Below are 15,386 nucleotides of genomic sequence, written 5' to 3' on the forward strand. Positions count from 1 at the left end.
ACGTGTCCTCGAAATCCATGCGGACGATCCCGTATGCTGGGTCCCTGCAGAGCAGGGTCCCGGTGGCTTCACGGTTCTTCCCCATCATCACCTTGACCTGAGGCAGAGGAGGGGGGCAGATGGGGGGAGAGTGAGCCCTGAGGAGGTTGGTGGGGGGTCCCAGCGGTGCTGGGGTAGCACCTGCGGGGATCTAGAAGGTCCCCGAAGGAGCATGTGGTGGTGGGAGGAGTGTTGGGGGCACAGGACAAAGGGGGGGACCCTACCTTGTTGCCGCAGATGGGAGTGACGGGCTCCAGGTGCTCGCTGGAGATGCTCACCACCTCCTTGCTGTTCTTCAGGTAGACAGCGCACATCCCGCCCTATAAAAAGAGAAAAAGAGGGGGGGAATCAGCGTCACCATGTGTGTTACCCCCTCCCTGCCCCAAAAGCACCCCTGAACTGGGACGGGGGGGTCTTACCCTGAGGCTGCGGATGACGCCGATCTGTCCCACTGCCTGAGTGTTCGGGTAGGTGTCACGGACCTTCACCTCGATGTCGGTGGTCACCCAGTTGCTGGAGCTCTGCTCGATCCCGAAGCCAGGGGTGTGGGGGTTGTACCCCCGCAGGGGGGGGGCTGTAGGGGTCATGGATCTGTTGACCACCGGGCTGGGGCTGGGGCTGTCCTGGGGAGAGAGAGAAGGCAGTGTTGGGATGTGTAGGGGGGCTACAAGGGGGTTTTTGGGGGTCGTAGCAGGGCTATGAGAGGGTTTGGGTGTCGTAGGGAGTTTAGGGTGGAGTAGGGGGCTACAAGGTGGTTTTGGGAGTTGTAGGGATTTTAGGGGGGCTATGAGGGGAGTTTGAGGGGGATGCTCGGGGAGATCCCCCCTATTTTGCTGATTAGGGATACCAGTTAAACTCAGACACCAGAGTGAAAAGAGCAGGAGTATTTTGCTGGGGAAAACCAAATAATATAACAGTGTAATAGAGAAAACGTGCAGTAAGAAAAAGCAGAAGAGTGCAGCTAAAGCAACGAGAGGAAAATATAGGGAAATGCGTCACATCATCAGTACCTCAGAGTAAGCGCAGCAAGTACAGAAGATCCTTCTCCAGTTGGATGACATCCCCCAGCGCCGCGGCAGCCCCGGTTCCAGCGAGGGTTTGCAGAGCCTGGCCCGGGCAGGGGGAAATCCTCCGCGGTGTGTCCACCCGGAGCTGAGGCCTCCGGAGTCGCTGGGAGCGGGCCCGCCCTTGTATACCAGAGATTGACAAGCCAGAATAACTGGCACCTTTGTCTGGCCCCGTAAATTTCATGTATCATTCTAGTGTTGGATTCCACCCAAAGCCTGGCCAGGGCTCGGGGGCTGAGACCAAAGGAATTTCTACCAAGCTGGAATACGTGGGTCCTCAGCCTTGAACAAGGATGCGAAAGGAAAGTTGGATACTTTGTCTGCTGATACATTCCGAACTGATGGTCTTTGACTAAGCTGCCTCTTTCCCTGGCGAGTTTCCCTGTTTTATCAATGACCACATGCTAAGGGAGAGGCTTCTGCTCGGGGCCTGTTGCTCAGGCTGCAGCATTTCAGTGCTTGAGCACTGTTTCCACCCGCACAGGCGGGGGGTTATAACTCAGTGCAGCACCCACGAGCACGGTGGGTGTCAGTTGTCACATCTACAGGATTCACCTACGGGTCAGCTCTGCCCTGGGCCGCTTGGCCAAGCCTGAGGGCCCTGGGGATGCAGCACAGGGAGATGGTAGCGCCAGGATGCCGAGGGTCTCAGGGGAGCGTCACCCCCCACGAGCTCGTCTTACCGGCACCAAAAGATCCCCCTCCCGAGGGGGAAGAAAGGGGTTAACTCGTTATCCCGCTCCTTCATTAGTGACATGAGTTACTCGCCTGCGCTGAGCTCCTCGGTCATTCTCCGAGTTGTTTCTAGGAGGGTGGTGGTGTCCGGACCTGTGGCTGTCGTGGTGCACCTCACTCTGGGCCTAATGAATCAAGAGCTCGTAACGAGGGCAGACCTCGTTAAGCCAGGTCTTTCCTCGCTGCAGGATCCAAAAGAACACGTTGATGGATCCGAACAAGGAGATGATGAATGAAGTGGGCATCACAGTGGTGGGAGACTGCAAAAGGAACAAGCGTTAGAAAACTGTTTTCTCTCACGATATTATTAATAGCAGGAATAATTAATGAAGAGATAGTGGTTTAGAGGTTTAATTAATAGAGCACAGGTGCTCTAGGAACAATACTGACACTTTAAGCAACTTAGTAAAGCTAAGCAATGAAAAGCTAGGCATAGATTAAGTCTATGTCAAATAGAACATTTTGAGTCTTTTCTCAGAAGTCTAAAAGTGAAGGATGGTGAAGACTGTTCAGAAGATGAGGAACCACGATGAGCAGAGACTGCGTCCGTCAGCAGCGGTGTCCAAAGAGGAACTGGAACGGAGCGATGGGAACTCGGCGAAACCGTGGAATACGGTGGACTTTTGAAATGGATGATGAACTGAGAGCTGAAAGTTGCTGGAATATCCCCAGAGACTCGAGGGCGCTTTTTGTGAGCTGTGGCCACTCCCGGAGGCGATGGCCCAGCTCTGAGCTGTTAATAAAGCCAGCCCAGAGGTACCCGCAGTCTGGGGAAATCCTTTAACAGAACTGGCCACCCCGATGGGACTCTAGGACACAAGAGAGGAAGAGTCAGGTATTCCTCTGGACAAAGCCGTTGCCCATACTCAAATTGCCGGCCAAGGAATAAGAGGTGAGTTCACCTAAGAGACCTGGGCACGGGTAATTCCAGAGAGAATTATACTGGGAAACTCTCGTGCTGAAATTTGCACAGAGAGAGATAAAAGAGATGTATAGAAGATGGGGACAGTACTCAGCGTTGAAAGGGGGACACCCCTGGCTGAGGTTTCAGAAAACTGAGGAGAGATACCTTTGGCACAATCCTCACAGAAAAGGGAACTGATGGAGGAGGGCCAATGGATGTATGGCCTCCGAAACGAACTGTCAAACCCCATCAGTAAACATTTCTAATTTTGGAGGATTCTGAGAGTCAAGATACCGATTATTGGTATAGTTGGTATAACAGAGGTCAGCAAAATAAGAAAAGCTCTTGGATAAAAACTAAAGGGAGTTGACTTCCTTCAGCTCCTGAAGCTGAAGCAACTGAATTCCCTTTGAGAAGTGCTGGCGTGTGCCCAAGGCGTTTGGATTCCAGCCCAAAGCCTGGAGCGGGCCCTGGGGCAGGCACCGCCGTCTCTCCAGTAACGGCAGCGACGGGACACGCACCTTGGAAGCAAGGTGCTTTAGTAACCTGGCAAGCAAAAACGCCTCGCTTACGAGCTGATGCTGGAAAACGTGCTCCCCTGTTTCTGGGAGTTGTCACTGATTACACCCCTAATTGGAATGATATGCAAACTCTGTGATGAGAACGATTTCAAGCAGAGAAAAGAGAAATTATTTCCCCAAAAGGCAAGAGAATAACTAATTGGACAAAGGTTTCGGAATGCAACGAGCACCCAAGTGATTACTGGGGCCGGCTGAAGGCTACTTTAATTATGGGGGTATGACCCGTGACCATTTCCAAGAGCCACCAGCTCTTAGTGGTTTTGTAGAAATTGATGCCAGGCTGGCCAGGGAAAACATTAACTAAAATCTTGAGCATTGCTGCTTTTCTTTTTGATAGGAGAGATGAAAGCAAAAGCAGCAAGAAGAAAGGTTAAAACTTGAGAAAAAGGCAGAGCAAAGAGAGAAAGAAAGAGAAAGTGGGTTGTTGGCTGCAGCAGTTACCCAAACCTATAAGCCAAGGGGGAGAGGTCAGGGGTTTCCCCGAGGCAGAATCAGGGGAAGGGGCGCGCGGGGCAGAATTCCTCCTCTCTCTCAGTATCCCAATGGTTCAGAGTTCTTCTGCCCTGGGAACTGGGGACACATGCAGAGAGAGTGCCCGCCGAGACCCGTGTCTGCACAAGGAGCATCTGCACCTGCCAGACCTCCTCGACCTCATCGCAGCGAAGAAAAAGATACTCGTCTTCTCTGGGAACTGCAGGAACAATGGGCCCCCTTGGAGTCAAGGTACGTGAGCACGGTCAGATTTCTGCAGAGGTGAAAATCGCTTTGGGGTAAATTTGTGATCTCTTCCAGTTCCCCTACTGGCCCTTTGGGCCTGTGCTGAATTTTGAAGTTCCCCACATTTCAAATGATAGTACGGGCAGTAGTAGGGGAACAGATAAAATATTTATCTACCCCTTTGACGAGACCTTTTGCAGGAATTTGGTCCGTTTATCTCCTTGGCTCCAACAGAGATTCAGCTGGTTTTAATGGGCTCAGAAATAATTGAACTGGGAGGTCAAAACCCACATGATGTGGATGATACACGATCCGAACTGGCTGCAGTTCCCAGAGAACTCTGAAGTAAGTGGGATGGTTAACACTGGCTGAGCCAGTTGTGATAAAAACAGAAGGAGGGAATCCTCCTTCCGTTTGGCAATATCCAATTATAAACGAGGCCATTCCCAGTACAGAAAAACCAACTGTACATTTTTTCAGGAAAAAGAATTTTGAAGGAATGTCGTAGTCCTTATAATACTCCAATTTTACCAGTTAGTAAACATAAAGTAGATAAAGATGGAGATCCTGAATATAGATTTGCTCAAGATCTCCGAGCCGCAAATGAACGTGTAATTCCTTCACACCCTGTGGTACCAGATCCGAGTCTGATTTAACACAGATTCTGGGCACAGTATTTCACGGGGCTTGATCTTACAGGAGCTTTCTTTAGCATCCCAGTCGCAGAAGAAAGCCAGTCACTCTTTGCCTTCCCGTGGCAAGGGAAGCAGTTAACTTGGACTAGGTTACCACAAGGATTTACTAGTTCTCCAACAGTATTTTCTCAAATTTTGAAAAATCATTTACAAGATTTGTTTTTTTTTTTTTTCAAATAAGTCTGTTTTGATACAGTATGTTGATGGCTTGTTATGGGCGAGTAAAACTAAGGATGACTGGTTTAGAGACACCGAATATCTGTGTATCTGACTTGTTAACAAGGGACACGGTGCAGCTCTGTCCAAATGACAGTTTTGCAAACAGCAAGTGAAATATCTTGGATTCAGACTAAAGCCAGGACTTCCTGATTATTCAAAACCTTTTCAACTGTATTGGGATGAAAATAAAGGAACTGCGAGCGGGGTGTTGGTACAGACTTTAGGACCACATGAACGACCTGTTACCTGTTTTTCTTCTACATTAGACCCAGTGACTAAAGGAACTCCTTTTTGCATTAGAGCAATAGCAGCAGCAGCTGTAATGGTAGGAAAAAAAAAACCAGGACAAGTGTCCTAGGACAACCACTAACTGTCTGTGGACCCCATGAAGCAGAGATATTATTAAAGCAATTCGGGAGAAAGCTTTATCTCCTCAAAGGGTGCAGAGATAAGAGGTAATTCTATTATTGGCTGATAATTTGAAATTGGAAAGGTGCAATGCGTTGAACCCTGCCGCCCTAATGCCTTTACCCTCCGATGGTGAAAAAGATAACCATGACTGTGTTCAACTATTAAGTGAAACCAGCAAACCGCGAGACGATTTGAAGGATCAGCCTCTGTATAACCCTGATCCGAACCTCTTCACGGACGGCTCCTCCTGTTACGGAGAAGGTCGGAGATGTACCGGTCTTGCAGTGACTACGGAAACGTGGTGACTGTTGGTGGGGACCTTTGCCTGCACCTTTAGGTGCACGGGGGGGGCAGAAATAATTGCTCTTACAGAAGCTGCAAAGTATGGACTTTAAATATGCTTTTGGTATCTGCCATGCCCCTGGGACTTTATGGAAAGGACGGGGTTTCTTAACATCTGCAGGGAAGTCTGTGCCTCACAGAAAGCAGCTCAAGGCATTATCAATTACCCTCGGAGATTTCTGTCATCTATATAAAAGCACATACTCAGAGGCAAGATACGATTTCTAAAGGGAATTCTTTAGCTGACCAAGCAGCCAGAGCCGCAGCATGACAGGCTGTGCCCATCGTGTCGTTATCACAACGTGAGGTGCTATCCAAACTTCTGGATATAAATAAGCTCTATGAAGACCTCCCTGATGAAGAAAAGGAGCGGTGGATCCGGCTTGGAGCCCAGCCCCAAGGAGAACAATGGATGCTCAATAAGAAGCTGCTTCTCCCCAAAAGGTATTTATTACCGATTACGCGATGGCAGCACGAAAAAACTCATGGGGGGCCGGAGAGCTTAGTGCTCCGGAATCAACGACTGCCCTGGGAATTTATGCAGCAGCCAAAAGAATCTGTGAAGGATGTAAACTTTGTAAACAATATGCTACTGTACGAATTCAGGCTCCCAGTGGAAAAAGACCTCCCGCCACCTTTCCTTTTCCCAAGGTCCAAACTGATTATACTAAAATGCAGGGGAAAAAAAAAAAAAAAAAGTGTACTTGCACATGTTAGTGAGAACTGATCAGCTAACAGGATGGGTAAAAGCTTGCCCTACCAGGAAAAATGATTCAAAAACAGCAGTAAAAAATTTTACTGAAGGAAGTCATTCCTAAATAGGGAGTTCCTGAAGTCACTGATGCTGATCACGGGGGTCATTTCACAACTGATATTTTAATTCCAATTTATAATTCCTTAGGAATTTTTAGTCTATTTCTAACTCCCCATCACCTTGAATCACAGCCCACTGTTGGGAGAGTTAATATGTCTGAATCACTAACATAAGCAGCTGATACTGCTGGCGTGGGTTTTTTTAATTTATTTTGTAAGTATTTCCTTCACAATTTCCCTCCTCTTCTGTTAAACAGGTACTTTATTAAATCTGTCAGTTTTCTGGTACAAGCTGGATACTATAGGAGTAGAGGAACAATGAGCTAAAGGATGCTTCTGAGCCAAACCCTTCAACATCCCAGTACAGCCAAGTGACTTCAGGGCACACGCAGCTGGTGGTGTTGAGAGGGCAACAACTGTTTATGCTGCAGAAGCATAAACAGAGTTTAAATCATATTTTGCACGGAGGCAATACTTGCACTTTTCAATTGACCTTAAAAATTACACCTTCATACCAATATTAAACTGATAATATCACCAAGTGAGTTACATATGGATTCCACGTTACATATTATAATTTATACTGTATTTTAAAGATGCTCTATTGACTTTGTTCTCCGCCTGGCTGTAACAGCACTGTTAACATATTCCTATTCCGTCCTCATCAATACAGGAATAAAAGAACCCTTCAAGAAGCCGTTGACAGCTAACATGCATTGCACAGGCTGATTTGGTTTTAAGCATAAAAACTTAGAAAATACCGTTCACAAACCTGTTGCCATAATCAATTTTGGCAGTCACTTTCTTTTCCAGTTCTTTGAGCTCAGCTTGGGGTAGGGTCCCAGAGTGTATTGGAGATCTCCACTCAATAGGGTCACAGATCATGTGCCGTACACTGCAAAACATTTCTCTGTTATCTTGCTGTTTGGAGGAAAAAGATGGGTAGAAGTTAGTTTTGAAGTCTGCTGCGCATCTTGTAAATACGTATAATAAACTGCAATTGTAAAATACGAATTCAAAAGGGTAAGAGTCTGTAAGTAGCTCTAAATTAGGAGCCTAACTTTCTAGAGCATAGAACCCTGAGCACAAAGAATCTTACACTCCTCATTAAAGTATCTAAGGAAGTATACATGCTTGTGCTTATATTACCTTAAAGCCAGGATCAAGCTGCATTCAGAACAGGCATTCAAGGGAAAGCTATCCTTTCCTTGGCTCACAGAGGAACTTCCTTCAATGACCCTCTGTATTGAGTAGAGCAGGACTAAAAATGGGGCATTTTAACAGCAAGAGGCTCCAGTTCTGCAGCACTCCATCTGCAACACGTCCTTACAGCAGCATCCCTTCCCCGCCTAGTTAACCTTCAGAATAACACTTCAAAATTCCTCAGCGTGCAAAGCCGAGCGCATCAGTATCTTAGGAGTCCCAGGTAACATCTGAAGGGAAGTGAAAAGCCAGGAAAGCACCAAACCTTACATGGGAAGTTAAACACCTTGACTGGTTATAAAGGCTGGCACTGTGCATATCAAACAGTGCCAGCAGCACACACAAGCTTTCCTTGGGAACATTCAGCTAAAGCAGGACACGGGGAGATAAAGTTCCAGACTTACACCGGAAGAAACCTCTTTTCCAGAGGGTTTTCTATATGCGTGCCCATACACGCCTGCGTTGAGACAAAAGACCAAACCTTTAACCAAAAAACAGAGTCCGACACGTTGGTTTAAACCGTGGACAGTGCACACACACATCACTTGTAGCACAAACCAAACGATGCCAAACTGAAGTGGCACAACAACGGCCTTTCTATTTCTGTGGTGAAAGATAATGTCGAGACAAAGACAACGCAGAAGCCCTGGGTGCTTTGATCTTAGCCAGCAGTGCTCTCTCCTACTGTCTCCATCGCCCTCACAATCCAAGCCGTTAGTTCAACACCCTCTGAAAAAGAATACATCTTCCTAAACACCCTACATCAGTGAATTACTCAGGCTACACCTAGCTGGCTTTCATTCGGACTGTACCTAGGCCTCGACTGACTGAGAACAACTGGAATAATTAAAGAACGAAAATAAAATTCTCCACTCTATCTAGAAGACAGCAAAAAACTGCAGAAGGTGCAGGAAAAGAATAGAATGACTCAAAAGACTCAGGGAAAAATATCTAACTGTGAAACTCAAAGACTTCAGTCTGGTCAGATTGCCTAAAAGCTGACTTGATTCTAGTGTGAGAACATTCACAGAGAGAAAATACCCATTATTCAAAGCTCGACAACGTAGCAGAGAAAGACACAACAGGCTGGAAGCTAAATTTGACAATTTTGACAGAACTCCGTAAGGCTGAAAACAATCCCTGGATAATGGCTTTCAGCAAGGAGTTCAGTCCCCAAGACTTACTGAAGACAGAATTAAGAAATTACTGAAATTTCATCTGCATAAAAGAAAGGGATCTCATATCAAAGGCCGCTTTTAATAGACCAGGCAGAAGTCGTAAGAGACTCAAGGCCTGGAAGATAAAAGTTGTGAGAACTCGAATTAGAACTAAAGCAGGGGGCAGGCAGTGGAGGAAGTTCATCTAGGGAATTATCAGTCGAGAGAGTAAGAAAAGTTATAGAGAGAAACGTTAAATTATTAACTCTTCTGACACATTTGCATTAACGCAGAGAAAGTTGTGCTTTGGCTCAACTAGACGATGATGCAGCTGAGGACAGTACTAGCCAGCAGCACTGCGGATGAGAGCACCTCTGAACTTGGGGAGTTACCCATTTAAAATCTTCCAGACATACACCCAAACATTCACCAAAAAATGGATTTCCCAAAGAGAGGAGAAGCCTGAAGAAACTCTTAGACTTCAAGAGTTACCACCAAGCTAAGGAAGCAGATACAGCTGGTGGCTCCCCCTCCTCACTCACACATGACATCGCACTGACTCAGGCCATCAGCGTGACTTTCGTCCCAGGTGTCTCTCCAGCAGGACGACACAGCAGGTTTAAGGAGATTTCTCATCTTCCCTTGCAAAGGGGAGAGCATTCCTTTCCCCCTTCCTCCACCTGAGCAACAAATACCTGAAACACACCCTGGCTCATCTGGAAGCGCTGCCTCTCCTCCACGAGCCACACAGGACATCTCTCCTGAGCCTGGACTCCGGCACCCCTCCAACTGCAACTGCTGCAATGGCAGCCTGCCTCCCCTCTCCCAAAGGGAGGACACAAAACGCTCAAGAGCAGACCAGTAAAGGCACACAGGAATGAATTCTGCATTTCGAGGAGAACCCAAGCACCAGTGCAGCACCGACCGTTGCTTGAGCACAGCTGCGGTGGTTTGACCTTGGCTAAACGGCAGGTACCCACCAAGTCCCTCTGTCACTTCCCCCCCTTTCCCCTTGTTTGTCTCAACAGGGCAACGAGGGGAAAGAAAATAAGATAGACCAAGCCTTGTGGGTAAAACCAAAGCAGTTTTAATAGAAGCAAAGCGAAGCAAAGGTCCGCGCGCGGAAGCAAAAAACCCAAACAGATTTATTCTCTCCTTGCCACGGAGAGGCGCTGCGGGTCCTTCTCAGGATCAGCTCCCATACGCGGAGTGGGTGCCTCGGAGGACCAAGGGTGACCCCCCCCCTTCCTCCTTTCTCCCAGCTTTTTTAGGAATAAGAATGCCCACCCCACAGAGCTTGAAGCGAGCCATTCGAGCACTCCTCGAAGACTCACTTGCTTCTCAAAGAAGGTTTTTTTCCCCCCAAATAAAACCCTGCTAACAGAACACTCTTCCCATTATGCGGCAGCACACGCTGACTAAATGAGTGATGCCCCGTGGACGCTGCAGACAAGATTACAAGGCAGCCCTGGTTCAAGGAAGGCTTTGTTCCAATCCCACCAAGCCCTGCACTGTGCCACCTGCATCAGCATCCCAGTAGCGTGACTGGGCGGGAGAGAGCAGATCGGACTAAACCGAGTCCAAACTCCAGTCCCCATAGTCAGCGGTTTAGAGACACGCCCAGACATTCGCTATGAGCCAGCACTAAGAAAATTCCCTCCTCTGTCAGCACCTTACCAGTCCTGGGACTCTTTAGGACAGTAACGCTTAGCGTTAAAGCCAACGCAGATGTCCCCATTACCCAGGGCAAGGTCTAATGCTTTCTTCAATCCTTTTAGACTCTTAGTTACAGTGAAAACACTCAAGAACAAAACCAACAAATAAACAAAGCAGAACAGAATCAATACCAAAACAATATTCTGCTCTCCATCAAAAGTTTGGGGTTGCTGTTGTGTCCCCTTTGACTCACACACTACGGAAACTTCTCCCCAAGAAATACTTCTGCACCACAAAAACACCTGTTCTCATCTCCAGCCGCTCCACTTGTGAGCAACAACAACTGTTTTCTCATCAGAAAAGCTCAATAACTGAAAACTCTGGGAAAGGGATCTTTATCCACTGCTTCAATCCCTTCCAGTGCTGTGTCTCTTTTTAAAAAGGAGTCAACGCCAGCTGCTGCGTTTGTGAGCAAGTAAATCCCAGTCTCACAGGAATTCCCAGTTGCTCTTCTGCACACTGCTGCCGAGCGCCGGGGAAGTGGTTGTCTTCACACCCAGCCGTTAGTGAGCAGCATCAGAAGAGACACCAACAAATGTGCAGAACAGAACTGACCAAGCTGACAGAGGGCTCAGAAGACAGACTGTCAACAACTGCTCCGACAGGCTGCCGAGGAAGGAACCTGCTAGATACTGCCATGCCAAAGACATACCTTCTACCGAGTAACTCTGGTTGGAAATGGAAGCCCAAATACCTCCAAAATTAAACTGGAAAAGCCACAAAACACTTTTTTTTCTCAAATCAACTCACTAAAAAAACTATCAGTAAAACCACTGTTACACCACTTCCCTTTACACAGGAAACTTCAGAGATCAACCCACAGAAAAAAAAAAAACCAAACAAACAAACAAAAAACCACCAAAACCAAACACAAACCACAACACAAGACATGCCAACCTCAGATGGGAAGAAAAGAAGTCTCTCAAGTCTGCTCCACCTAAGATTCTTGGTCAAAGAGGCATCGGGAAGGCTACAGATTGATGGAGACACAACTTCACACCTACTAGTCACAGTAAGAAAAAAAAATAAGAGGCAACAGTCAGACAGTCCAACAGCACGAGGTGGATGAGGGTCCGTATCTACCGCACGTGCCCTCTCTTAGTGAAAGGATTCAGCCTCCACATACTGCAAATGAGCCAAGAGAGTTTACGGTTCCTTACTGGGGGAAGAGAGAACAACAGAGCTCGTATATTTGCCATTTGCCCCAGTTGTAAGTCTCCAAAGATAAACACGATTTGCCATCAATGTGAAGGGTGAAACAGGGCTGGCCAGGTGAGTAGGAAAGAAGGAATTCCAGCAGGGACAACAAGACAAGGTGATGCCTGCAAAAAACTGGTGGGCATTTGTGTCTAAGGACAAAAGAGGAGAAATAAAGGAAACAGCTTGGAAAAACATTAAAAATTAAGAAGCATATGACAGATTACAAAACATACAAAGAAAAATAAACAGGTAGCAGGAAAACTTTCATGTATAATTGTAGACAGTTTTGTATCATAACCACGTTTTGCTCAAAAGATACAGAGCAACAGATGTTGCTACAGGCAGAGCCGGCAGCCACCAGGGCACCCAGCAGCCAAGTTCACCAGGCAACATCGCCATCGCCTCGCCTTAGACATAGACAATATGAATTTGAAGGTTGTCAAGCAGTAGGATGGGATGGCTTTTTGGACCATGTCCTTTTAAGCTGTCCCAGAGATAACTCTACAAGTCAGAGTCATGTTGTCCGTGGTTATCAGTGGAAGTGGCGACATCAAAATGGCACTCGAGCTCACTTGAGCGAGTTCTGGTGCAAAGCCAACGAAACGTCTTGGGGATGCGATTGTAAAGGGAAGGCCCATGTGGGAGCTGGGAGCTGCACCCGTTGTGATTCTTACGGTGAAGCAACTGTGGTCGGAGGACCACTAGGCCCAGGGAGCACATTATATTTTGACCCACCAATTGACGACGAAACCTGGGAAGGCGCCTTTGCCAACGGAGCTTGGGCTTTAAAGGGACATGATTGGATTTGTGGCCAACCTGCTTATCGGAGGTTACTCCCAAATTGGTCAGGAATATGCTGTGTGGGATATATCAGACCCCTGTTCTTTTTACTATCACAGGATCAGGGAAAGGGGCTTGGGGTCAAAGTGTATGAAGATTTGGTTAGGGAAAAACGGTTCATGGACACTTCCCTCACTAAGGGGAGTGCGCAAAAACGGGGACAAGATGAATGGCCACCTGAAAGAATTCTAGAATATTACGGACCAGCCTCTTGGGATCCCAACGAAATAGTGGCGGGTGCTGGAGAACCCGTCTATAATTTGAATCAGATAATTCGGTTACAAGCTGTCTTAGAAATAATAACTAACCAAACAGCTACAGCTCTTGGCCTTCTGGCCGACCAATCCACTCCAATGAGGAGTGCAGGCTCTCAGCATCGTATGGTCTTAGATTGCCTGTTGGAAGAAGAAGGTGGAGTCTGTGGGAAATTAAATGAATCCAATTGTTGTTTGCAAATTAAGGATGATGGAAAGGGAGTAAAACAAATAACTCCAGAGATGAGAAAATTAGCTCACGTACCGATCCAAAGACGGAAGGGCTGGGACCTGGATCCATTTTCATGGCTGCCGGGGGGCCCTTGGATCAAACGTGTCCTTTTCTTTTTCCTATGTGCTGTCGCTAGCTTAGTGTTTATTCCTTGCTTCATTCCTTGCGGGATATATACAGTTGATTAGGCACGCAGTAACGGAAATGCAATTTGTAGTTACACCTGATGGGAGATCCTCAACTGATGAACGCAAACTAATGTCACTGACCACAGAAACGGTCCGGGAGCCGTGATTCCCCTGTAGGTCCAAGGGCTGAATGAAGTGCTGAGGCTTGGACAACTGGCCCAAGCCGGACTTGACCTATAGATGAATCCTGTATATTTTATAACCGATAACCCCTGTGCTAACAGGTATTACACCAAGTTATAACCACCCACCTGTGCTGAGGTAAAAAGTGCTGAAGTATGGAAATGCTGCAGCCTGAACAACAGGCCCCAAGCTGACGCTGCTACCGTAGCATGTGGTCATTAACAAAGTACGTAAACTCGCTGGTGAGAGATGCAGCTTAGACAAAATAGAATCAGTAGCGAGGAGAGAACGCATCCAACTTTCCTTTCTCGGCCTTGTTCAAGAACCCAAGGATCTGGCCTTGTTAGAAAGTCCCTTGGTTTCCCCCGCCCCGAGCCCTGGCCAGGCTTTGGGTGGAAACCAACAGGAGGATGAAACTAGAAATTTTCTGCTCCAAACAAAGGCGCCAGCTCTTCTGGCTTGTCGATCTCTGGTATATAAGGCCGGGCCCGTTGGCAGCGACTGCGGAGGCCTCGGCTCCGGGCCGAGGCACTGCGTAGGATTTCCCCCTGCCCAGGCCAGGCTCTGCAAACCCTCGCGGGAACCGGGGCTGCCCGCGGGGCTGAGGGAGGATAATATATGCAAATGGGGATGTATTCTTAATCTCCATTCTCTCTCTCATGTAGTAATGATTTGATGCATTACCCTGTATTTTCCCGTTTGCTGCTTTAAGTGCACTATTCTGCATTTTCTTACTGCACGTTTTCTGTAATACACTGTTATCACTAGTAAAATACTCCTGCTCTTTTCACTCTGGTGTCTGAGTTTAACTGGTAGCCCCAATCAGCAAAACAGGGGGGATCTCCTCAAGCATCCCCCATCCCTGACCTGCATCCCCAGGGGCCACGCCAGCATCCCCCTCAAACTCCCCTCGTAGTGCCCCTAAACTCCCTACAACACCCAAACCCGCCTTGGATCCCCCCTACAGCCCCCAACACCACCTTGTCTCTCTCCCCAGGCCAGCCACAGCCACAGCTCCATGATGCCTGGGGCCTCCTCCCCCGGGGATAAGGACCCCCACACCCCCAGCTCGGGGACCGAGCAGAGCTCCAGAGACTGGGTGACCACCGACATCGAGGTGAAGGTCCGTGACACCTACCCGGACAGTCAGGCGGTGGGACAGATCGGTGTCATCCACAGCATCATGGTGAGACCCTCCCAGCCCAGTTCAGGGGTGCTTTTGGAGCAGGGAGGGGGTAACACACATGGTGACGCTGATTCCCCCCCTCTTTTTTTATAGGGCGGGATGTGCGCTGTCTACCTGAAGGACAGCAAGAAGGTGGTGAGCATCTCCAGCGAGCACCTGGAGCCCATCACCCCCACCACGTACGACAAGGTAGGGCCAGCCCCCCAGCCCCGACCCCCCTTTATCCTGGGCCCTCACCAGTCCCCCCGCCAACCCCTGCTCCTTTGGGGACCTTCTAGATCCTCTTAGGTGCTACCCCAGCACCGCTGGGACCTCCCCACAAACCCTCTGGGACCCTGCCAGAACCCCTGGGACTCCCCACCAGCCCCCTCAAGGCCCACTCTCCCCCCATCTGCCCCCCCCTCAGGTCAAGGTGACCCTGGGGGTGGACCGTGAAGCCACCGGGATCCTGCTCCGCATTGACGGGGAGGACGGGATCGTCCTCATGGATTTAGACGACGATATCTCGATCTTCAGCCTCCGCCTCCTCGGCAAACTGATGTAAGACTGAAGGGAGCGCCCTGTGCCCCCAGTCCCTGCTGCCCCCTGTTCTCTTTGTGTCCCGCTGTTGTCTTTCTATACACACCCGTTTTCCCCCTGTTCAGTGTTCGTGGTTGGAACGAGGTTTAGTTGTCAATAAACGCCTGTGGGTGCCGCACCCCCTCTTGTGTGCTGCCTCCTGAGGGGGGCTGTGAAGCGCCGGGGGGGGGCGGTTGAACCAGGGC

General features: G+C 48.5%; 1 protein-coding gene across 2 annotated transcripts in view; it reads left to right on the plus strand.

The window, feature by feature from the left end:
• Positions 1-14,422: 14,422 nt before the first annotated feature.
• LOC113490825 (transcription elongation factor SPT5-like) overlaps positions 14,423-15,386 on the plus strand; it is a 1,711-nt gene continuing 747 nt past the window's right edge. Inside the window, exons 1-3 of one of the 2 annotated variants that reach the window (XM_026867417.1) lie at positions 14,423-14,622; positions 14,716-14,811; positions 15,029-15,162. In XM_026867417.1, coding sequence (XP_026723218.1) covers positions 14,455-14,622; positions 14,716-14,811; positions 15,029-15,162 — 398 coding nt within the window. In that variant the 5' untranslated portion in view covers positions 14,423-14,454. Of the gene's footprint in view, positions 14,623-14,715; positions 14,812-15,028; positions 15,333-15,386 lie in introns of those variants that run through there. The other variant, XM_026867419.1, reaches the window with a different exon arrangement.

The sequence above is a fragment of the Athene cunicularia genome, unplaced genomic scaffold (genome assembly GCF_003259725.1).
Source record: "Athene cunicularia isolate RWA unplaced genomic scaffold, athCun1 SCF_35, whole genome shotgun sequence".
Classification (NCBI taxonomy): domain Eukaryota; kingdom Metazoa; phylum Chordata; class Aves; order Strigiformes; family Strigidae; genus Athene; species Athene cunicularia.